The sequence below is a fragment of the Leptinotarsa decemlineata genome, unplaced genomic scaffold (assembly GCF_025532065.1).
Source record: "Leptinotarsa decemlineata unplaced genomic scaffold, Ldec_3_MD MMD2_tig00026374_RagTag_RagTag, whole genome shotgun sequence".
Lineage (NCBI taxonomy): Eukaryota > Metazoa > Arthropoda > Insecta > Coleoptera > Chrysomelidae > Leptinotarsa > Leptinotarsa decemlineata.
This window is the reverse complement of record NW_027412710.1, coordinates 2,533,570-2,559,365: the sequence shown is the minus strand read 5'-3', so window position 1 is coordinate 2,559,365 and position 25,796 is coordinate 2,533,570. Positions and strand designations below refer to the sequence as shown.

Sequence of the window (25,796 nt, the reverse complement as noted above, 5' to 3'; positions counted from 1 at the left end):
GACCAGCCACATGGTAAATGGAGAGAACCTGTTCTGGATGAGAACTGGTCCAGCTGGTCCAGCATAATAAGCTTTTAGGCCCGGTGTAGACAACCGATTTTTTAAGTTGCGGATCCGTTGCGGGGCCGGATCAATTTAATGCACCCTACTCCGGCGTCGTTGCGGAGCCGGATCATTTCAATGCACACTCGATTGGTTACTATGGACGACCATCGCAGAAAAATGGTTTTTGTTTACCTTGTGTACAAAAAGTACCTTGGCAAACGAGACAGACGTTATTGGGTACATCCCTACACAGATATAAGACTTTCTAGGGGTAGATTCCGTACTTCCTTCGCAGATTCACGAGAAAATTATTTCAGAATGATTGTTAAATCATTTGACGAGCTTGCAGCAAAAATTACAGACAAAATCAAATCTCAAGACACCTGGATGAGACTTTCTATTCCAACACTGGAAATGCTAGCTGTAACTTTGAGGTAAGTGAAGAAGGAAATTATTTTTGTGTTTAACTGCATTTATTTTTCACGAATATAAACATTATTCTTTATTAAAAAATACAAACTCTCAACTGTAAGTATTATTTTTACGAGAATAAATCCAAACTATCATCTTGATCTTAGATAATAGAAGTTGACTCGGTTGGAGACATTATATTAACATCAGTGGCTGGTGAAGATGAGGAAGCAACTGTTCGGAGTTCGGTCATTTGAGGGAAAGGTAAAGGTGTTGGAGGTGAAACTCTGTAAATAGTGGATGTGGACTGGGGGGGGGATTGGTAAGATTGAGAAGATTACAAGTTTGTGTAAGAGTGAAGAGAAGCTTGAGGGATATAAGGGTTAGGGTGTGAAATTGGATACGTGTGAGATGGAAAGTTCGGGTGATGTATGGTTTGTGTGTTCCTCATACGTTCAACTAGTTTCAGAACTTCACAACGAAACTCAATTTTTTTGGTCTTCGTCAAATTTGCTGATTGAGGGAAGGACACTTTCGAAAAACGATCTGTCCGGATCAGGTTGTGAAGCTGGAGGAGGCGTAGACGTAGGCCTCGTCATGAAGTCTATCAATGCGGACTCCAGGTTTCGTTTACGTTTCATTGAACTCCCTTGGTCGTATTTTGGACGTTCTGATCCCTCTGATTCGACTGTTTGTTCAGATTGATTTTCAGATTGAGCAACATCTTCATCTTCGTGAGTTCCTGCTAAGATGGACTGAGTTTCAGTTGTGGCCCCACTAGATCCAAGGAAGGATAACTGCCTAGCATAAATGTATTTCTTCGTGTTGTCAGCAGCCTGTCCAGACTGGGTTTTTTTCTTTAAACTTTTGGAATAGCTAGCTCTTATGTTCCTCCACTTTTTAATCAACTTTCTGCCTGAAAAAAAAAAAAGAATATATGTATAATAGATATGAAAATAAGCAATTTTTTTAACATGTTGAAAAATTTATACAACGGGTATATATTTTTCCAATATTCTTAACAAATCATTTCTGAACCATGAGTATATTTTTCTCTTTGTTGCAGATATTTGGGTAGTGGATGCGATCAGAAGATTGATCTGCATTTGACATACAGAATAAGACATACAACAATCGGAATGATTTTGAGAAAAGTTTGCATGGCGATTTGGGAATGTTTACTACCAGAATCCTTTCTCGAGTTAACGGAAAAACGGTGGAAAACGGTTGCTGAAGGTATTCAACAATACTGCCAGTTTCCAAATTGTTTGAAAGCTATTGACGGAAAGCATGTCAGACTTGAAAACCAAAAATGATCGGGTCTCTTGTTTATAATTATAAGAATTTTTTTCCATTGTTTTATTGGCAATTGCAGGTTCGAATCACAACTCCATTTACATCGATGTTAGAGATTTTGGAAATGAATCTAACAGCACTATAGTAAACAACGGTCTTCTTTGTACAGAAAACTCGAAAATAATACAATGAATATTCCAAGACCACAACCTCTACCGAGTACCGCAACAAGGATGCCTTATACGTTTATTGGCGATGAGGCTTTTTCCCTCCCGCCAAATATTATGAGGCCATTCAGCGGCAAAGTTTTGTCTGAGAAAAAAAGGATATTCAATTATAGATTGTCACGTGCTCGAAGAAATGTCGAAAGTACCTTTGGCATACTGTCTAATAAATGGAAAATTTTCCAGAAAGCTATAAATGTTGATTCAGATTTGGCCGTTCTTCTTATAAAAACTTGCTGTTCTCTTCATAATTTTGTAAGAGCTAGAGATGGAATCAATATTCATGATGCATTGAGTGTGGAAGGTTTCGTTGATATCGTCCAATTTAACCATACACAAAGATGACCGAATCAATCAATTCAAGCTAGAAATGAGCTGGCAAGTTATTTCGTTTCTGAGGTTGGCAGCGTTCCTTGGCAAAACAAATATATTTAGGTTAGAAATTTGACTTTTCTACATTATATTCTGTTATATTTTTATACTATGCTGGTTAAAACCAGTATAATATTATCGATACATTTTGACAATAAATATGAATTGTACTTAGAAATTTAGTTTCTTTCCTTGGCATCCTTCTATTCTAAATTTTCGCTGAACAAACAACAGATATTTGTCCATGCTGCTCTCTTTTTCGTTCGATCATGGTAATTTTCATCGCTCACATTCCATATTTCTGGGTATTTTTTAATTTCTTCAATGAATAACTCAATATCCACTTCTCTATCAGCCATTGTGTGAACTCACGTGAACAACCTGATGTGTGCACCGGTCAATATAGAAAAGAGTACTGAGAGACCGCAGGTACGTTTGCGGTCCCGTTGCGGCCTAGAGGAAAGTGCTAGGAAAAAACGACCGTAACATAGCCGTTGCGGCTCCGCAACGGGACGGCGGGTAGTGTACATCCTCCCATCTGATACTTTGTACCTCAGACCGCAAGTGCGGCCCCGCAACTTGAAAAATCGGTTGTCTACACCGGGCCTTGATAGCTTGAAAAATGCCCGATCGAGTGGCTGGGTCTTATGGCTGCTATGTGGTGGCGCCCTGTCCTAGCTAACTATTTGAAAAATACAGTCGAAAGAAATAGATACCTACAATAATAGTAGTTAGGTTAGGTTGATCGAAACGAAATTAAAACACCACTATGAAATTGACTTTTTTATTATAAAAGAATTTAAACTGAAAACAACAATTTAAGAAACGACGAAGAAGAGAAAACGACTGAAGAAAAAACAAAAATTAAATATGATATTTACTCAGTAAATTCAATGTGAAGGATGAGCTTGGTGCTCTTCGCACAGTTTTTCAAAGCGGGGAATAAGAGTTGACACTGCTGCTCTCATTTCTTGCTCCACATTGATATTCGAGCGATATTTGTTCTTTATCACAGCTACAGCTGAAAACCCAGCTTCACATAGATATGATGTTGCAAACGGAAAAAGTGCGAATTTCATCGCGTAATTCGAACACACGAAATAAAACATTTCTACGCTGAAAGCCATCGTGAATTACAGTAATACAGTGGGGCTGTATGTTCAGCTCCCATATCTGTACATAGTTTTTTAAAAAGTCTGGCCTTTAGAGGCCTAGTTTTTATGTAGTTTACCGCACTAATTACACATTCCAGTACTTGGTTCAGTTCAGAGCTCATTGATTTTGAAGCCAGAGCTTCCCTATGAATGATGCAATGGGTCCACATCGCATTCGGCGCTTTTTTACGAATAAGCGCTTGAATTCCCCCATACTTGCCAGACATGAATCGAGCACCATCAGTACATACACCGATACACTTTCCCCAATTCAAACCATTTTCTGTAATAAACTTGTCTAAAATTTCAAACAAATCTTGGGCTTTCGCACTACCGGTAATGTTTTTGTAGAATAAAAGGTCTTCGACAATAGTATTGTCAGCCAGAAAGCGTACGTAGCAAATGAGATGTGCATCTTCGTTACTGTCAGTAGCCTCGTCAAGTTGGAAACCAAAATCCTTACTTTCAATTTTTTCTATTAATTGGTAATTGAGATCCTCAGCAATGTCATGGATTCTTCGACTGATAGTATTGTTAGATAAGGGTATCTTGGAAATCAATTTTTCAGCTGACTCTCCCACCATAATATACACCATATCGAGAGCAGCCGGTAGAATAAGCTCTTCTGCAATAGTATGAGGCTTTTTGCATTTTGCCACCCTGTATGCCACCTTGAATGATGCTAACAGTGCGTTTTCAGGTACTGAGGCCTGCTGCGTGAATACACCGGCAATTCGTTGTCGCAGATATCCCTCTGAACGTATCGGCAGTCACGGGGCAATAGAATTCAATTTCGCTAAGCACTACTTCTGGGGAGCACTCGAAATGATGTGTTGCTTGTTGCTATGCGGTCTTTTACCGCGCTCAACCGACTTATGTTGCGTGTTGAAGAATAATTTCCAAATTGTCCCAATAAATGAGTCTCTGTTTTGACGTACGATTGTTTTATCGTCCGTATTTGAGTAACACACAAGACTTGCACTAAGTCTTGTGTCAAATTAAAGAAATGCTAAGATAGCACAGATAAATGTTTATTTCAGCTGTTCTCTACAAAGGTTCAACTTATACTAACTCATTTCTAAACTTACAATATCGACCTGAGATTTGAGCATTTTTATATGGTGGGAGAAAAATTCGGGGGTGAAGGCACGTCATTGGTCAGACATTTGAGTAGGTTCAACCCCATAGATGAGAAGATTCACAAATACCAACCTTAAGTTTCTACAGCTAGATGTAGATTTTCATGAAGGGGAATATCAGGGAACCAGGCTCAATCCTTTGGGTAATTCTAGGAAAACCCAAGAGGTAGTTTAATAATTCTACTAATTTCAAATATGAGGAATACAATCTTAGGTATAAATCTAATCGAAAATTGAATGCTAAGAAATCTTAAGGCTTGATGTTTCATGACTCAATCCCGTTAAAGGCTCAATATGATAAAACTAATAAAATGTGGATTTAATAAAAAATGTACTAACAATGCAATATTTGAGATGTGACTCAACATGCCGCCTCCCTTGAACTATTGAGTTCAAGGAAACGAGAGGATTAGGGAGCTGCTATTCTATAGGAAGTGGGCATAGTTTCTTGCTGCACCGATAATATTCGTCGTTCTTGGTCCTCACCGTAGCAACTCGTATGACGCCATCGGGACCCGGATGTGCAGCTATGATGCGGCCAACGGCCCAGGCCAGATTGTCTTCATGAATGAAAACCAGATCGCCACTTGAAGTTTAGGTCCTTTGGTTTGACAGTGAAGACCGATGATATTGTTGAAAAACATTTTTTTTCACACTAGGTGCAGCAAAATGTTGCGTTAACGCAACTTTGGTATTTGTAGGATACATAAAGTTGATCAAGCTTTGTGAAATTGTTGGAAGCAGTCAGGATGGAGATGTACCTGACATTTCGTACACATATATATGGTATTGCTCTTACATTGTCGGCATCTTCTCCTGGCCTTATTTTCCTGTTCAACTATGATATGACCAACATTGTCAAAGCGCAAAGTGGAAGGTAATGCATTTTTGGATGGTCTTCCACAGATTGGGTTCACAGAATCAGTATGTCCTACAATTTCCTCATTCCCTTGACTACAAGTTTCCTCTGCTTTCATCAGACTGACCGCAACATACGATTTGAACTCTAACTGTGATATTTTCTGTTTATTTGCTATATTATATACTTTCCAGGAATTTACAATAACACTATCCATAAAATTTATGAAAAGCGGCCACCACCAAATTTTCTCCTTTACATGAATCCTGTAGTTTGAAATGCCGTTATCGTGGAGATCAACTCCTCCCATGAACTGGTTGTAATCGGCAATAAGTTTTGGCTGAGGAATCACAATTTTCTTTTTTTCTTTCCTATCGTATCGTTTTGCAGCTACAAGGGGTTCAATGCTGCAAGTATTACTTGCCATTGTTACAACAGAGTTATCATTCCATCTGACTAGAAGAATTTCCTGATCCTTATCAAATGAAAAGTCATAGAAACCCCTGTCTTTCTTCTTTAAGACTTTCACAGTTACATGTTCGATTTTCACGAATTGTTCCGGTTGCATAAAAACCTTTTTCCCTCAATGCACAGAACAGTTTATAAGAAGAAAAAAAGTTGTCGAAAAATACACGATGTTTAGATGGCTGAGGTACAGCGGACAAAAGATCCAGGACAACCCTTTCTCCTAACCCTAACTCGTTTCTATCATCATTGCTTCTCCCACCGTATGGAATTAATTTATACAAATATCCATTAGAACTACACAGACACCACAATTTGAATTCAAACCTAATTGGCTTGCCTTTTATTAACATTTTACAACTATGTCGACCAAAGTATGGCACCATCTCCTCATCAATAGACAAATTATGGGAAAAAATTCCGAATTGCATGTTTCTTTCGTTCATCATATCAAAAATGGGTCTCAGTTTCGGAAATCTATCATCTGTATTCAGTTTATCATTATCTGATAAATGTATATTTCGTTTGATGGCATCAAATCTGTTCCTGCTCATATAACCTCTCACTAGCGGTATACCTTTGTCTTCGTCCTTTGACCAATACATTTTTGTAGCTGGTAAGGTATGGTAGCCAGAAAAGAACAATATACCACAAAAGGGCTTCAGACTTGCCCTGCTTAGTTCAAAGGAATGTCGATTATGATCATTCGCATATTTTTTTGAAAAATGAACGATTTTATCCCAGATTTCATCAGTGAAGTACAAAGAGAAAACTTCGTAAGGAGACTTTCCACCAATTTTACTTTCTATTTCCTCTAGTCTAATATGTTCTTCCTCTTGTGGTGCAGTTGTATATGTAGGATGTTCTTTCTTCCATTTTGGAATAGCTTTCTTCGCCTTTTCTTTCTTCGTTTTATTTTTGTCCATTTTGGAAGAACTCTTTCCTATTTTTGAAGTTGATGGGATAGGTTGTTCATCAACTCTTTGAGATTCATCAGGATAATTTGCGTGGATTTCGTAAGTCCCAGCGACGTCTGAAATATCCAGTTCAGTCTCGATCTCCTCTTCGTCTGTCAGTTCATCAACCGGTGGTGGTATATATACGGCGTCAATACCGTCAGCTTGTTGTAATTCATCGTCCTCTTCTAATAATGCCATCATTTCTGCAGTAGATAGCGGCCTTCTGTTTTCCCAAGACATAACCTGAATCAAACCAATAAGAATGAAACCATACATAATATAGATTATATAGAATATTATGTTGTATGAATTGTATGAATCACAAGAGTTTTCGAAATAAACAGTTCACTAACCAATAATATCAATTATTCAATCGAGTAATACTAACGAGCACAACTTCACGACATAACAATTCCAACTACACAGAAATCAACAGATTGTGGAACCATATCATCACGATCGCCACGTGTCTCGCCCTCTCCGAACTTTTCCGAATTCTAATAATTAGTAATCCCAAAGTTGCGTAAACGCAACAATAATCAAAATAGCATATCATACAAAAACTGATGAATTTTCAACATATGGGACGGTGTGATATTCTGTACTGAGACTATGTAAAGTTATTTATTTCTGACCGGGATATTATAAGCTTATATCGTCATAGTTACGCTATCAATAAAGAGGGTCATAACTCCCTTGGGACATTATAGATTTTATAATTCCCTCTACCTTTCACAAGTAAAAATAAATAGAAATGAAAACTGAACCATATTTTATTTATTCACGTCATTACAAATAATAAATGTACAATTTTGAAATGTTCCCTGAAAATTACTTCCGCCACTGGAAACAATTTCTTCTTTTGTATGGCTGGAGCTTCTGTTCACTACAGTCGAGGTACCTGCCTCTTCTGATGACAAAGTAGACAACATACGCGCCGTTTTATTTCTCAATTCGATGCTATCCTCCAAATACCCCTCCGCCACCGTGGAACTTTTCCAACCTCCGTGTCTTTTTAAGTTAGTCATAGTTGCTCCTGCATTGGCTAGAGCAGTAGCAGAAGTGCGACGAAGGCAATGTCCCGTATAGGAAGATGAGTTTGGCAATCCTAAATACATTGCGATTTTGCTGGGGATTTTCCCAAACATGTTTTTTCCAATTGGCTGAGATGTACATTTATTTTGTCGGAAGCTCAAAAAAAATCGTTCAATACCTTTAGGACGCAAAGACATATAAAGTCTTAATAAAGGCAAAGCGGAGAACTCTTTTTCATCCACAACTGTAAATTTCTTCGATACACCAGTTTTACTTTCCGGTACGTTCACTACCATAACGGAATCCCGGTCCTCTATATCCGATATCTTCATATTCAAAAGTTCCTGACTTCTGCATCCTCCAAAATAACCCATAATCAAAACAACCTATAACAAAAAAAGGAAATAAATACACACAAAAAGGAAAATAAGAAAAAAATTACCTTATGCAATAAATGAATATCATTAGTAGCGTCCTTTAGGAATCTGATAACATCTTTAGGAGATAAAACAGCTTATAACTCTTACTCTTCCGTTTCAAAAAAGCCTGTAGTTCATTGAACTTGGTGATATCTCGTTTCTCATGTATAGTCACCATCGATTTTAGCATTGACCATTTAGTCCATAAAGAATTCGGACTATACGTTTCTGACTGAAACGAATAAACACAATTACTACCGGATCTACCGAAAAACATAGAAAATTCCTTACCAGTTCTTGAAAATATGCCAGAAATACAGTTTCAGTGACATCTTTTGGCATAACATTTTTCCGTGTCAGCCAGTCCAGATATATCTTGTATTCTTTTTGGTATACGGCTTCAATTTTCGATGGAATTAATGATTCTCTTGCTTGTTCAGCTTTTTTTAAAATATCCTCCATTATATTTGGGGTAGAAAACACGTTTTCACCGCAAACACAGCTTGATAACAAAGTTCTGTTTATAAACAAGTAACATAGCAACAACCTAGCAACAAGAAAACTCTACTATAATCAACGGTACCTGATTCAAATATACCGGGAAGGTAATGAATTGGTACATTTTTCCGTTTCAAAAATGAATAAAATTTTATTGAAATCGGTCAGAAATAAAATTATCTATGTACCACGGGAATTAATGAGCCTTAATAACCTCAGGCAATTGCTGCCATCGGTAATTAAGGCCCTCCTAATTCCCTTGATACATAAATAACTATTTCGCGAACTATCGTATATATTTCCTTTCTGTCTATTATTTCTGGGACAGTCAAACAGGGGCGGATTGAAAATTATATTTGAGTACTTTAGAAAAGTTTACCAAAAATACGATTTCTCAATAAATCACTGAATTTTCTTGCCAAATTATCAATAAATATGCCTTTAATAACATACAATGGGTGAAAATTCAAAAAACTCAAAGACGTATTCACGAAAAAATAGATTGAAAAATGTTTCGTATGCGCAACGTTGGGAACTAATGGGTTAAGGTATCATTTGGGAAGATACCGGTTGAAGACTTTGCTGATCCATCGAACACGACACGAATTTTGGTGGTGACACAATCTTGCTTAAGCGCGGCGCGATGAGGAAGGTAGAAACCGACACAATTGTTCTCATGCTCTAGGATTATAGACATATGATTGAGATCCTTGTATTCATCTAAAAACGCTGAATAGTCACGCTGCAGCTCTGGGTTCCTAGAAAACTTATTTTCTAATATGTGGAGGCGCCTGAGGGCAGCTGAATACGATGTACCCAAATTTTTAATTTGGTCGTTGAAAGATAATCTTAATACATATCTTCTGGAGAAAGGGCCTTGGACGAGGGCAGCTTTTCAATTTCCCAGAACCGAGTAAGATCTTGCTCAGATGTTGAATAAAGGCCGAGATGACAAACGATGCTTCGAGATGTGGGTTAATTTCTCAATTCCCCTGCTATTATCTATCCCAGCTGTGTTTTTTGTAGCACAGCATTAGGGTGATTTTTTAGAGTTATCTGACCTATGCTCAGAAGCTTATAGAAAAGTTTAACTCCGATTAAAGTATCTGCTGGCGACACCTTGTAGAACTCGGGATCTGCCAGATGAATGTTTTTTGGAATTTCGAGGGAAGACGGATCAATGGTGATAGATGGTATAGCAGCGCTGATTTGAGGCACTATAAGAAATTCGATTGTCTTTTGAAATTTGTTGTGATTTGCTGTAGTAGCCTGTTTTACGGTGGTTGATGTATTATTAAGACCTGAGACTGCGATTGTTACTGGTTGGCGATCTAAATTCACCTTTCGATGCTCTCAGTAATGAAATGAGTCTGTGAGCCTGCGTCAAGAAAGACTCTGCATGTTTTTGTTTTACCATGCATGTTAACTATATCAATAAGCGTCGTGGCCAAAACAGCTTCTGAAGAAAAGCGAGTATGTAAGGCTAAAGTGGGAGAGGCAGTCGCTGTTGACGATGAAGTCTCAGGAGCTGCTTGCTTGTGGCTGTCGAAATGCAATAGAGTGTGATGTTTTTGATGGCAAGTGCGGCAATTGCTAGAAGTACGAGCTGAGCGAAGACAGTTGTTGCACCAATTGCCCGTTTTGGCAATTTCATGACGCTGATGTGGCGTAAGTGTAAGGAATTCAGGGCAATAGTATATCCAATGATCACCTTCACAATGAAGGCATCGATTTGGCGACGTGGCAGCCATGTAGACTTTCTGAGGGCGTGAGTTCGCCTTTTTGGTAAACAGTCATACCCCTTTCACGAATTCTCGCGTGGAAAATTATTTCGATATACTAGGCAAGTCTAGTAGTGTAATTATATGGCTATCGCGAATGAATTTTGGACCATCGTATTGCTCTTTCAGTAAATTCCAAGCTATGAGATAGTATTGAGCCGACAAGTTCATAGATGCTATCGCACGAGCGGCATCTTTGAGTAAACAGCCTTTAAGATAAAATAACTTATGAACAGCAGGGATACTAGACTCTTCATGGATTAAAGATGTGAACAAGTTACGAAAATCCAACCATGTATCAATGGATCCATCAAATGTAGGAAGACCAATGGTTGGGAGGTTTGCGCTAAGTTGCGAGCTTGGGATAACAGAAGCAAACTGTTGTTGCTGTGTAATCGATTGCTGAGGCTGATATGAGCTTACTGACGCAGGGCTGACGTTGGATGTTACTGAAATGGTACTAGTGAATGCTGAATCGACATTAACTTGAGCTACAGAGTTAGCAAGATTTTTAGTTTAGCTCTCTGTAATAGGATTGTAGGATTCCGGCTCAGGACTAGAACCCGTAATCTCGTGTGATACCGATACGTTTGTTTTTGTAGGGGTTGCTGTAGCGGTAGTTTCGAGCAATCGGTTAGATAAAAGGTTCGTAGCAATTGAATAAGTTTCAAAATATAAATCTTCGAATTCATCGCCATACTCGTCATGCTCATCGCTCAATCAGAGCGATTCGAGCTCTGATTGAGCACTTTCAAATTTTTGACGAGTTATTTCAATTTACTGTACTCGTTCTCCATTTAGTGCTTTCATATTTTTTAGGAAAGTCACCCATCTATCAAAAATTGCTGGCTCATTAAGTGCAACACTTACTTTGTGAAACAGATACAAAAAGTCATAGATAGCGCCAAATTAAGACGTTAATGACTCCCTTGGTCTTGCTTCTCACTTGAAAGTTTCTCAATATTTGGCTCGAAAGAAGTTAACGCCAGTCTCATAGGAGCATTCAAATTTAGCAACCTATTTCTGTGTTTATTCTTGATGACACATAATGTTGAGAATGCTGCTTCACAGAGATAAGTGGAATGAAAAGGAAGAGGTTTCAAAGCTTTTTCACTTAGCAGTGGACTTTCATCAAGTAATCCTATCCAAAAATCTGCAACATTTTCGCAGTGAGATTTTATCACTTTTAAATGATCATCGGATGAAATTTCAATAAGCTGTTCATTTTCCTGAATATACAGATTATTATCGTGGGTAGCTAAAAAGGGATCAATCACCCACGGATTATTTTTCCTCACATCTGTATCAGCAGGGAAGTACTTCTCAAAGTAATCTTGAAGTGATTTAATGTAGGACTTAACCAGTGAATGTAAAACCTCCTCATTTAAGCCTTCATTTTCAGAGATAAAATCTGAAAACAAGTTGAACATTTTAAACGATTCTTTTCCAGCTTCGGACTCCCATAGCAACAATTTTTTTTTTAAATGAATCAATTTTTTTCCAAAGGTCAAATGCGGTTTTAGATGGTCCCTGCAGGCCTAGATTCAATATGTTGAGCTGTTCAAAAATATTCGCCAAAAAAGCTAACTGGGCTATAAATTCTCCGTCACGCAGTGTTTCCGCTAAATCAGGTTTTTTTTCATGAAGATACATACATACTTCTTCTCGAAGTTCATAAAATCTGCCTAAAACCCGGTCCCTGGACAGCCACCGAACTTCGGTATGTAGAAGGAGATTGGAATGAATGGATCCCATGTCCTCGCATAACAAAGCAAACAATCTCGAATTAAGAGCATTACTTTTTATAAAGTTCACGGCCACAGTAGTCAAAACCTTGTTTAGGTCAGGAATTAATCTTTTGGCAGTAAGCACTTCGCGATGAATGATACAGTGTGTTAAAACAATATCACTGTTTCCTTCTTTCCTTACTAAGCTTGGCAAGCCTGTTTTGTGACCTGTCATTGCCGCGGAATCATCAGTGCAAAGTCCTACACACAGTCTTTTCAAGAAAGATTTTTGAGTGTGAAATATCCGTCAATGGCTTTAAAAATGTCTTTTCCGGTTGTGTTACCTTGCAACTCAATCGAGGTCAGGAACTCCTCAGATAATTTTTTGTTGTCTTTATCTATGAATCGTATATAAACAAGAAGAATAGCTTTATTGGTGTTATCTGTAGATTCATCAAGTTGTACAGCAAAAATCTTTGAGGAATGAATTTTCTTTAGAAGTTGGGTTTCAACATCTGATGCCATATCTTCAATTCTCCTACTAACGGTGTCATTGGAAAGAGGAATATTTTGCATTTTTTGCATATTTATCACCTAAAATTGCTTTAGTTGCATCTACTAATTCCTCACCAACAGTAAAGGGTTTCTTGGTTTTTGCGATTCTAAGTGAAAGTTGATATGACGCCTTCAAAGTAGCTTTATCATAAGTTGAGTATGACTTGAGGATACTTTTTGACGATTTTAGTTCCGTCTCCTTCCTCTTAAAGAAATCTACATGTTTTCCGGCAAAATTTTTATGCTTTGTTTCAAAGTGTCTAGTTAATTTTGCCGGCTTCATTGCCTCATCACTTAAAACCTCCGCACAAATTACACATTGAGGTAACTGAACACCAAATTCTTCAATGAATGTAAATCCACATGCTATGTAGTCCGGACTGTACTTACGATTAGCAGCCTTTCTTTTGGGACCAGTTTGAGTTAATATTGTGATATCACTGGCAATATTACTGGTAGAACATCCTACTTTAACCCTGCGTAGGTCGCGTGTTGCTGTGGATCATAGGGGGTCGCGCGGTATCTCACAGATGTATGAACTTAAAAATAATATTCTATCGAACTACTGTCGTATTAATGAAAACAAAAACAAATATGAGGTACTTTAATTGAATTAGAAAAAGTCAACATAAATTAATAAATTCTTAAATAAACCTTAACCTTATAATAAAATAAAAACATGATTTAAGGTAGAACACCATATACGTTTAACATAACATGTGATGAATAATGCTTGAATAGAAAAACATAACAAAAATCAGAAATAATCGTTTCAGTCAGAATTTGAACTTTGATTAGTGTTCTCATCGAAACATTTTTGACAGAGCATTGTGGCATGTTCTAAACAAAAATAATCTTCACATTTGCGGCATCTGTACTTTGTCAGTCTTCTTGTTTTACTTTTTGAATAGCACGGTCTGCAGGTTTTTCTGCAGACCATTCTCCACTTTTTGTGGAGAATGCTTTTTTTCTGAAACAGGATTATACTTGTTGAGTGCCTGTTGTAGATGTGTTGGAAGACTTTTTATTTGTCCCCTACGTCCAAGATGTTCTGCAACTAAACTGTGAACTAGCATGTTTAGATATTCCCTCCTATTTGCAAAGGCATTTTTATTATCAGCAAAAACTATCATTCCGTTGATGGCTGCAATATTCATCATACAAAAGAAGATTACCATTGGCCATCTTCTTGTATTTCGTGCACAGTTATATGTGGCACATAGCTGATCTACAGTATCAACTCCTGATTTTGTGGCATTATAATATGTGATTATTTCAGGTTTATATTGATCCCCTGTGCCTTCATCAATATTATCGTCAAAATGCAACGATGATAAGAGTAATACATTTTTGCCTTTTTTGGCACATACGATACCAAAGTGGCTGTTTTACTGAATCCAAACATAGATGAATGTAGTACCCTTTCTTTGACGTTCAAAAATATTGGTGGAATCTGCCTTTTGTTTTTTCTTATTGTGCCAACATGTGAAAGCTTTTTATTCTTTAGTTTTTCTACGAGCTCTAGGTTGGTAAACCAATTGTCTCCGGTGATATTTCTTCCGGTGTCATAGATAGGTTCAGCAAGGCGCAGTACCAAGTCAGTAGGTGTATTACTAACTTCAAAGGGTCCCTCAGGTTGCTTGCCGACATACACTTCTAGGTTGACGGTATAAAATAATTTATAATCTACTAGGGCAAATATTTTTATTCCATACTTATTGAGTTTTGAGGGAATGTACTGTCTGAAAGAACATCTTCCTCTAAATTCCTCAAGTTTTTCATCTATCGTAACATTTTGGCCGACGGAATAACATGATTTGCAGTTGTTCACAAAAAGGTCGAACAAATCTCGAATGGGAGCCAACTTGTCAATTTTTTTCTTTCAACTCTTGTACGTTTATCGTCGAATCTACAACATCTGTACAAAAGTTTGAACCTTCTAAGAGACATAGTTGTTCTGAACAACTCAACACCCATGCCGTCTGTTGACCATAAATCTTCTAAAGACTGTCTGCCACTTCTCAAAATTCCTGCTAGGTACAAGAGACCAAAGAAAGCTTTCATTTCAATTGAATTAGTCAATTTAATATCTCTTTTACGACTATAATTCGGTTGTATGGTCTGTATACTCAGATTAGTAGAATTCACTATGAGATCTATCACTTCGTCAGAAAAAAAGCACTTCCAGGAATCGAGAACAGTTTTTATACCTTTGGCGGACCCAATTACTCCAGGTATTCTTGTAAGGATGTTATGCGGCATTCTTTTTTTGACTTTCGTGGGTACGTGTTTTCCCCATTTTGTATTGGCGCGAGCAAAGACGCCTGTACGTCACGACAGCGGCCGAAACTAAACGAAGAGGCGCGTTTGGTCGTCTGGTTCTGGTCAACACAATACTGTAAACGTTTTGAGTTGAAAAAAAAATAGGCAGTCGCATTAATTTACGTCTCAAGAGCCAAGATTTAAATTGATTATTTTATGACTGTTCACTTCGCGGACCACCATGAAAACCGTTCACGGACCACAGGTTGAGAATCACTGGTCTAGATAGTGCACATTATTTCACACTCCCAGGATTCACATGGGATGCCATGTTGAAGTATACCAAGCAAGAACTGGAGTTGATTACAGATCAAGATATGTTCCTATTCATTGAGAGAGGAATTCGAGGTGGATTGAGTCAAGTATGTTCCAAACGCTGTGCAAAGGCTAATAATTAATACGTGAGCGATACATATAATTCTTCAAAGCCAGCCTCCCATCTCATGTATTACGATATCAATAATCAGTATGGATGGGCAATGAGTCAAGCTCTACCATATGCAGGATTCGAGTGTACTGATACTAACATTGATGTCACACGTGTTCCAGATGACTGTGATACTGGATACATTTTGGAAGTCAGCCTTCAATATCCACACAATCTCCATGATCGTCATAAGGATCTACCGTTTTGCCCAGAACACATAAATCCAAAGACTGGAAAACCGCCCAACTCTTCTTCCGAAAATGTCAAGTTGATGGCTACTTTGAGGAATAAGGATAAATACGTCATTCATTATCGAGCATTGAGACAAGCATTAGCCAATGGGTTGTTGATTACATCTATCCACAGAGTGCTGAAATTCAAGCAATCTCCATGGTTGAAGAGCTATATTGAATTGAATACTTGCTTGAGGAAAGCGGCTAAAAATGAGTTCGAGAAGAATCTCTTCAAGCTCATGAATAATGCTGTATTTGGTGAGTATCATAATCATGATTTTTGGGCTGAAACAAATGGCTTTTGATTACTGTTTCAATATGAGTTTGTATTGACTTCAATCCAGCCTGAAATATTTCAATTGAATTTTGTCTAGAAATATAATATGAAATACTATTCTTTGGATGTATATAATATATCAAATCTTAATATTATTTCTGAAAAATTTTCTGGGTTTATGGGAATTCATTATAATCAACAAATATTTTTTTCCAGGCAAAACAATGGAAAACATAAGGAACAGAGTGAATATCAAACTCCTCACCAAATGGCTTGGACGTTATGGAGCCGAAGCATGGATATCTAAACCAGAATTCAAAAACTGTACAATTTTCAATGAAAATCTTGTAGCAGTCGAACTACAAAAGCTGCAGATTTTTTTGAATAAGCCCATATATGCTGGTATGGCTATTCTGGATTTGGCAAAGACTACTATTTACAACTTTCATTATGAGTATATGAAGAACACCTTTGGTGATGACTGTACAGTTCTCTATACTGATACGGATAGTTTGATCTATGAAATAATGAATCAAGATCCATATAAATCGATGTAAAGAGACTGTCACATGTATTTCGACACTTCAGATTACCCGTATGATAATATTTATGGAATACCACAAGTAAACAAGAAAGTTTTGGGTATGATGAAAGACGAATTTAATGGTGTACCAATGACCGATTTTATTGGATTGAGATCTAAATTACATACAACCAAATGTCGAACTTCAGATAATGAAAAGATGCAAGTTCGTAATCAGATGGAAGCGGAAAACTATACCGCTGATGAAATCGATATTTCTTTAAAAAAATATTGGCGTTACTAAAAAAGCAAAGGGAGTTAAAAAATTAGTTGTACAAAATAAAATTACCTTTGAGAACTATGTCGACTGTTTGGAGAACTTTAGTAAGAAGGTAGTTGAACAGAACTTGATTAAATCAACGAAACATCAGGTATCATCGGTGATTCAGGAGAAAATCGCCTTGAACCCTTATGACGACAAAAGCTATCTCATTTCTGGAACGAACCTAACATTACCCTGGGGACACTACTCTATTGAACCAATGGATCCGGATATTGAGGACTAGATTATAAACCATATTTAAAACAATATCCGTCATTCAAAAAAATATCAAATGTCGTTGAAGAGTTGTTCAAATTGGATTGGTATGAAATAAATGGAAGATTTCTTCTCATACTTTTTTTTATCACAGCGCTTTCATACCTGCTAAAAAACATACGATTAATTTTCAAATATTGCTCCTTGATAATGTTGATACTGCACAATGTGGTGCTCTGTCTGTGGAAATTTAAAGTATTTATTATTATTATTCGGTAAGCAGCCCGAAAAAGGCGAAAAAAAACTGACAAAAGACATTTATCAGGTGTGAAAAAGCAAGACTTTGTGTCACTACAAGGAAGATTTTTCCCTCATACGTCTGTTTTATTTTCATAGTGCTTCTCAAGTTCAGATCAATGTAGGACATTCAAGTTGTGATGATATGAAATAAATGGAGTATTTTTACTTATACATGTTTTTTTTTTCATTATAGTTTATTCATACTTACAAGAAAACGTATACGCTTGATTTTCAAATATTGTCAGAGACGTTATCATGTCACCTTATCAATGTAGTACTTATTACATTCATAGGAAGTTATTACATGAGAACACTTAACCGAAATCTCAATGTTATGCTCTATTTTGTGAAGTTCCCTAGTAGTAGTAGTAAATGTGATTTATGATATTATATACCAAACGCTATCGACTTCTCTCGAAGTCTTTCAGCAAGTAGGCTTGTTACTAACTGCCTACGGCATAACTCAGTAGAAAAATGATACCTGAATAATAGACACATCATCAAGTGTATATCTATCATGTCAATATGCATTGTGCCTATTCGACTATACAAGTCTCAGCATATTGAGATAGTATTACTATTTGAGCATATATCGAAAATTGAATGCAAATTTTTTATCATTATTAGATATCTTAGAAGAAATGTTACCTCAAATTAGATGGTAATTTGTTATACCTAATAGTCATTCATTTTGTGAGGGCTCAGTGACTTGGTCTGTTTTTTTTTTCACGCATATTCTTTTCGAATTAATATCAGGTAGTCATGAAACAAATTTGAAAGGAAGACAAAAGTTGGTGCCTCCTTTAAAATATCCTGAGCATTCTTTGAAAAAAAAAACTATGCCCTTGGCAAATTTAGACTAATATACGGCTATAGCTTCATCATGAAAGCGAACAAATTAATCATGTATGTCGAGGGATACTTTTTTTTTAACTTTCGATTTCGAGTGCAGAAACCCTAGGATAATTTCCTTTGTATGAATACTTGAAAACTCGTTCCATTCGACATACACCTAACATATGTCTCTTAGTGATGACTGACTGACACAGAATTTTAGTGGTTTGTTCCTGAGCATATCATTTCGCGAGTAATTCATAAGTATATATATGATATACATTTGGAATCCTGAACATTTTTATGAGCTATTTTTCCGACAAATTAGGTTATCTTTTTAGCATGGTGTAGTGTCGTGAAATGACAAAAAAAACATAAATGATACAATTATAATATCAATTTATATAAATATATTCTTCCGAATATTTGAAAACTTGTTTTTCAACTGCCTGTTTCAGAATTCATATATCATTTTCCTCTACACAGATATCGCCTTCTGAAAGTTGCCCATCGGAATGCAACAGCCAGTTAACGATAAACACAGAAAAAAATAGATTCCTTCCAGACACTTTATTGCTTATCCCTCACCGTTTGGATTCAAAAAGGTATTTCACTCTCACGATTTTGACATAAAGCTTTCTGTCCTAATGTCTTATATTTCTCTTGTGAGAATATTCGATCAAGATTTCATTTTAATTACTTCAATCAGATTCTCAAATAGATATCCGAAAGAAAAAATATCTTTGGAGTGAATCTTTGATTATATTCCTATTTTCTCAATACGCTGCTTTAACAACTTCTTATTTATCAGTAGGTACTTTGCAACTGTCGGCCGCCGAGAACATTGGGAATACAGTTGACTAGCATCAAACATCAGTCTATCACTTCTTCCAGCAAATAATTCTCCATTCATTATCTTTGTTCATTCTACCAACAACGAACAGTGTTTGCATGAGTTGGTCTCGTCGAAATTGGCTAATTCGCCACAAAAATCCTAAAATCGATGGTGTCGTCGTGTCATTCTGACAGCACATCCGTTTTTTATATTCATTTATATGCGTCGGAGGATTTTTAAAGTTCATCATCACGTCCATGAGTCGGTCACTACCATTACTACTCTTTCAAAAATATTTGAAAACATTATTTCTTGGGTCAATAACTCAACACTGGTATTGTCACATTGATACAAACTATTCACAAAACTTATCAAGCGTCACGATAGCGCAGATGGTAGAGCGTCTGCTTCGTAAGCTACAGATCGATGGATCAAGCCCCCGACACCCGGTGACGAAGCTGGCTACACTACTCCAGCATTAGATGCTAAGTCTAAGGTTTCTAATGAAAGGTGAGATTCATGGTTATCAATTATGAGCCATACACGTTCTTTCTCAGTAGGTTTAGTGTGTTGTATGAAATGTTCCATGAATTTAAAATACAACTCTTCGTTGGACCAACCTGAAGCGTTAGCACCACCGATTGTTCCTGGAGGCGCTCCCTTCAACATGTGGTCTTTATAATTCACTCTAGGAAATATCATAGGAAGCATGTGATTTCCTAAAGCATTGACACAAGCAGATACTGTTATCAGCTCCCCACGCTCTGCTGACGTCACGTTACCAACCTGTTTTGCACCTTTAGGTGCGACAATTTTCGAAGGATTCTGCACCGTGGTCACGCCGCTCTCATCTTGGTTCCAAATCTTTTCAGGTGGGAATGGACCGAAGCGCCTGTGGACGTCCTCCAAATTATCAAAAAATCTACTCACATTCGATTTATTAAAACTAGTTGCACGTGACATGCTAGTTTTTTCAGTTTTTCTTATGGCTAGGCCACCTTCGTTGGAATGCCGTTTCAAAAATAGCCTCATCCACTCTTCTCCTGCGAATTTACTTTCGTTTCATGTAGGAGGGAACCTCTTTTTGTTCGCCACAGCAAATTTATATGCTAATTCACGAACCTGTTTTTTGGATAGACCATAATTCATTTTTGCTGTAGTTTTGATGTAATCAACTAATTTCAATTCCTCTTCCTTTGTAAATACCTTCTTGACATCATAGCTGGCCTTATATTGAAAGTTTGTTGCACCAGATGTTTTGAAAGCATTAAGATGCCGTACAAGAGTAGCAAATTTAACATTAAAAATTCTACAAGCTTCTCTTATTGATATCCTCTTCTCTGGAGATCCAGTAACTGCTTCAACTGCTTTTTTCATCGACTCAGGGTCAATAAGATTTTTTTTTCCACTTGTACTTCGTGGCATACCTACTGACCTATAACAACGAACGAAATAATTGTAACATCATGTACCTCTGATCACTGATCAGTGGTACAGGACGTTGTTTTGATCCAAGGTACATGATGGTGCGTTTTTTCAAACTCAACCTCCTCAACATTCTAGGTTAGGAATGAAACTGGAATATTGCTCAACATATTACTCACCAATAAGCAGTGATTCAGGTGGAATATTATTTCAAACACAAAACACTATAGTCAACTTGTTAAAAAATAAAGAGTAAAGCCAAAAGTCGTTACTTTTCGCACAAAGGAAATGTAATTCAACTCTACTCAGAAACAATAGCACATAGACAACCACTTTCCCGCCTGTTTGCACTCTACTGAGTAAACGCTTTCTTAGTTCAGTCGCTGTGAAGCAGATGGTAGCATCTGTCAGGAAACTGAAGGGTGATCCAAGGTACAATATGATCAAGGTACAACAGTCTCCCCTACTACTGGCATGCTGCGATGCAGATGCACCATTATAGAACCAGGTTTCGCTGGACGTCATAGTGATGGTGGTATTTTTAAAGCCTCTACAATGAACTACAGGCTAACCCATGGCGGTTTTGACATCCCTTTACCTTCTCCATTACGATATGATGAAACCGACAGTCCGTTTCCTTATTACTTTGTCGCAGATGAAGCGTTCCCATTGTCACGCAATTTATTGAGGCCCTATTCAAGCAGAACCCTCGACAATGTCGAGATAATATTTAATTATAGATTAAGCCGAGGTAGGAAAACTATTGAATGCGTGTTTGGAATGGCAGCAGAAAAGTTCGCAGTGCTTAATAGACCCATACGGTGTCGTGATCCAACAACAGTCAATAATATAATAAGAGTGTTGTAGTGTTGCCCTTAGTTAAATTACTTACATTATACTTTTCAATATTCTTGCGAAACCGCCTTCGGCAACGCCGTATAGTTTTTTGTCAACCCTACCTATGCGAAGCTGGTAGCGGACCCTTGGATAACAGTCGGTGTTTGACGGATTCGGGATTTAGAGTTCAAGTTAGTAACAAGTAATTCGAGACAGTTGTGAAATGGCGTTCACACTGTTTGATTAAAAATAAACCGAATTTTTGTATTGTTATTCAATCAAAACTCCAGAGCTAGTCGGCGCCCAACAACATTTATAAGAAACAAAAGTAACCCGATAACATGTCGCCCGAACGTGTGGGCATTTTTACTTTAGGTACAGTGAAAGTTCCCTCTAATTCAAATAATTGTTTTCGTTAAAAAACAAGTGCCGTCGCCAACATAGACGAGTACGTTGTATAGATGGCTGGTAAGTTATTGAATATCGTTTGCTTTTGTTTAATTTTCAACTTCTAACCGCACGCTACTTCATAACATTCTTATGTTAAATTTTTGTACCTTACCTACTTATCACGAACTTGAAGGTTACAAAAATTTAATGTGATTTATCCACTTGTTGAATTGTAATGCGAAATACAATTCGGTTTCGCTTATTTTTGGGTGATAGGAATTGACACAAAGTAATAAACAACTCCATGATCGGTCTTGGGAAACAAATTGTGTGAAAGTATGGTGTCATAAATAACATTAACTTCGTTGTGGTTTTATTTTTGCGGGGAACTGGGTTCGTTGCGTTAGACTGCGTATACAGCGATAGTAAATATTTCGTTTGGATTTGGTTTGATCATCTTACAGGGGACAATGAAAATACTCACCTTCAATGTACTTATATACAGGGGTATTGGAGATGGAAAATAGAATCGGTCGTTCGAAATGAACTGTAAAATAAATAAATAAAAATAAATAAATAAGAATCCGAAGTTGTCCTAATCTGATTTTGTTGTGATCTTCGGAATAGACTAAGAACAAAAAATGGCCATGAACAGTGATGATGAAGACTTTTTCGATACTTATGAAATACTTGAGTTGGAAAGTATATAAAACACAAATCCATTTATTACTTCCTCTCCCAGAGTTCACTTTGGAACAAGTAGTGTCAGTTATTTCGAAAGAACAAAACAGAGTGATTCAAGAAACCTTAGCACACCAGATTCAACCCAATCAAATTTCAATCGTTTTCGAATGCAGAATACAACCTCTCAAAATTTCCCACAAAAAGCGTTTCTTCAGACGTCATTTTCCGAACCCTATGCACATTATTACCCTTTCCGAACACCGAATTGTCAAAACAATATTCATAATCCATTCCAATACTCTTCGGAATGTTGTATTCCAAACACCATTTTTCAAAACCAAGATCAACCATGTTTTATGAATGCTCCAGTAAACCTGATACCAACGTCTCAACTATCCACACCAGGCAGTAACATCTCCGAACTGACTACAGCATTTCTTTCTGCTGTCCAAACCATAGCCAGGAGCGTACAAAAACCAGATACGGAAAAACTCAAAATTCATTTTACTGGATCAGAAACCGAAGACCCGTTATTATTTTTGGAAAAAGTGGAAGAATATTTTTCCCGTACAGACATTCCTGATCCTGAGAAAGCAGAGTTTGCCGCTACATTTTTCAAAGGCGCAGCAGCCCAATGGTACCAGCCATACCAACAACTTTCGATGAGCTGGGAAATGTTCAAAACCAGTTTCATAGAGCGATTTAATAACACTGCTCTCATAACACAGCTAACAACTCAGCTGTACGGAAAAAACCAATCGGAAAGGGAAGACGTCAATATCTTCATCACGAAGAAAAGATGTTTATTCCATCGATTGTCACCACAGATACCAGAAACCATTTTAATCAATTTGTTACGTGAACAATTGAAACCTGAGATAAGATCAAGACTTAGAGGCTTGGAATTTGAGTCCGTTGAACAACTGGCCCACATAGCATCATCAATTGATAAGGACATCTGTGACTCAGCAGGGAAGTCGTCCATTGCTGTTCGAAACAAGGGAAATACTTCATCCAATGAAACTACAGGGGAAGAGAAGAAAATTCCACCTAGTCGGTGTCGCTATTGCTCAGAATGGCACTATCACAATGAATGCACAAAAAATCCATATTCCAACCGTAAGCAAGGCAATCAAGTGAAGCCCGCGGAAATTCAACGCACGGGAGCTATTCCAAAATCTTGTCAAGAGCCTGAAGGGTACCAGGACCAAACTTCAGCCCTACCCTATTCACGAACAAAAAACTAGAGAATAATCGGATGTTGGCCTCCGACCCTCCGATTATGATGCTGTCGCAGGAGGAAAATTTTGTGGGTCTGCCGAGGATCATGATAAAATTCGGAGAATACCAGATTAACGCACTATTAGATAGTGGTTCAAATGTAAATATTTGTCATTCCAAATTTTTTGCTCAATTAAATCAAACCTTCACAAAAACAATGAGATTCAGGTGCGGCCTAACCAGGGTTGAGGCCAAAGGTCAATTTGATGTTCAGTATTCGGTTCTGGATTTACTTTTAACCTCTAATTTTCTCGTAATGGATTCCTTACAGGAGGACTGTATCTTAGGATATCCTTGGTTTTTAGAAAACCAAGTGGTTGTCGATACGGTTAGAAAATGTATATATTTCGGAAAAGAAGAACGACGGACTCTTTATTTTCTTTCCCCTACTACCGGAGATTTTGAAGTGTCGCATGAGTTCAAACTTGATCATTTAGACACTGAGATTGAAAGTGAGTATCAAAAAATATGCCAAGAATTTAGTTATTTATTTGATGATCCGAAAAAACTAACTATAACTCGTACTGTGAAACATGATACTCGCTTAACGTCCAGTCACGTTGTAAATATTAAGCCATATCCGATGAGTGAACACAAAAAAAATCTTTTGAATGAACAAGTAAATCAGATGTTAGCTAAAGGGGTTATAGAACCGTCAATATCACCACATTCGCCACCAGTCATTATTGAAAAGGTTGGAAAAAACCTCGGTTTTGTGTAGATTTCAGAAGACTTAATGACATCACCGCAGACGAAAGTGTCCGTCTTCCCAAAATTTCAGACACGTTAAAGGAACTTGGTTCTGCCAAAATATTTACTTCGTTGGATTTGCGCAGTGGATATTGGCAAATCGCTCTGACCAACAGAGCAAAGCCTTTAACAGCTTTCAGTACTCTAGATGTAGGCCACTATCAGTTCACTGTTATGCCTTTCGGTCTTAAGAATGCCATCAGTTCCTTTCAGAAACTAGTATCACAGGAAGTTTTGACCGGTTATATCCACAAATTCACTATGGCATACCTTGATGACATAATTATATTTTCGGACAATCATCAAGACCACATGACTCATTTGCGATTGGTTTTCGAAAGACTAGCATTGCACAATTTACACATTTCTTTAGAAAAATGTAAATTTGTGACAGATCATTTAGATTATCTTGGACATACTATCAAGGGTGAACTGAATACACCGCAAACGAAGCATCTTTCACAAGTTCAAAATTTCCCCTTACCCAGAAATAAGAGAGACTTACAAGCATTCATGGGCACCATAAATTGGTTGCGGTAGTATATACCACGTCTATCAGAACTGGCAGCCCCATTAACCGATTTGCTGAGTAATAAAGTAAAATGGAGATGGGATGATAGGGAGCAAACAGCATTCGAAGCTGTCAAATTTGCAGCTTCCCAGCCTGTTGCACTACATAGACCTGATACTTCACTTCCATTTACCTTACAGACCGACGCCAGTGCCATAGGCATCGGAGCGGTGCTATATCAACGGAATCAGGAGGGTGGTAAACGCATTATCTCACATGCTAGTGCTCGCCTCAACATGGCAGAGCGAAAATATCACATTAATGAGAAAGAATGTCTTGCCATTATTTGGGCAATAAAAAAGTATCGCCCATATTTAGAAGATAGCCACTTCACTCTTGTTACGGATAGTCGTGCTCTCACTTGGTTGAACAAGAATTCTGACACAAAATCAAAACTAATGCGATGGTCATTACTTCTTTCTGAGTTTTCTTTTGACATAGAACATTGTCCAGGGTCACAAAATCAATTTACTGATTTTTTATCTCGCAACCCAAGTGAGAGTGACGTACCTGAAGAGGTTACTGATGTATCGCGCATGTTTCCCCCTGAGAGTAGCCAATTTCATCCCTAATCAATTGAAAATGTATCCATAATCAAAGAGAATCATGATGACATCGTTGTCCAATTTC

General features: G+C 37.4%; 1 protein-coding gene and 1 pseudogene across 1 annotated transcript; one reads left to right on the top strand and one right to left on the bottom strand.

Annotated features, from left to right (window-relative positions):
* Positions 1-475: 475 nt before the first annotated feature.
* Positions 476-1,430, bottom strand: LOC111509146 (uncharacterized; annotated as a pseudogene).
* Positions 1,431-13,593: 12,163 nt separating this feature from the next.
* On the top strand, positions 13,594-17,728 carry LOC141486815 (uncharacterized). The gene is made up of 2 exons (XM_074185382.1): positions 13,594-16,179; positions 16,415-17,728. Exons 1-2 carry the CDS (start codon positions 15,705-15,707, stop codon positions 16,753-16,755), a joined length of 816 nt encoding a protein of 271 aa, XP_074041483.1. The 5' UTR covers positions 13,594-15,704; the 3' UTR covers positions 16,756-17,728.
* Positions 17,729-25,796: the final 8,068 nt, after the last annotated feature.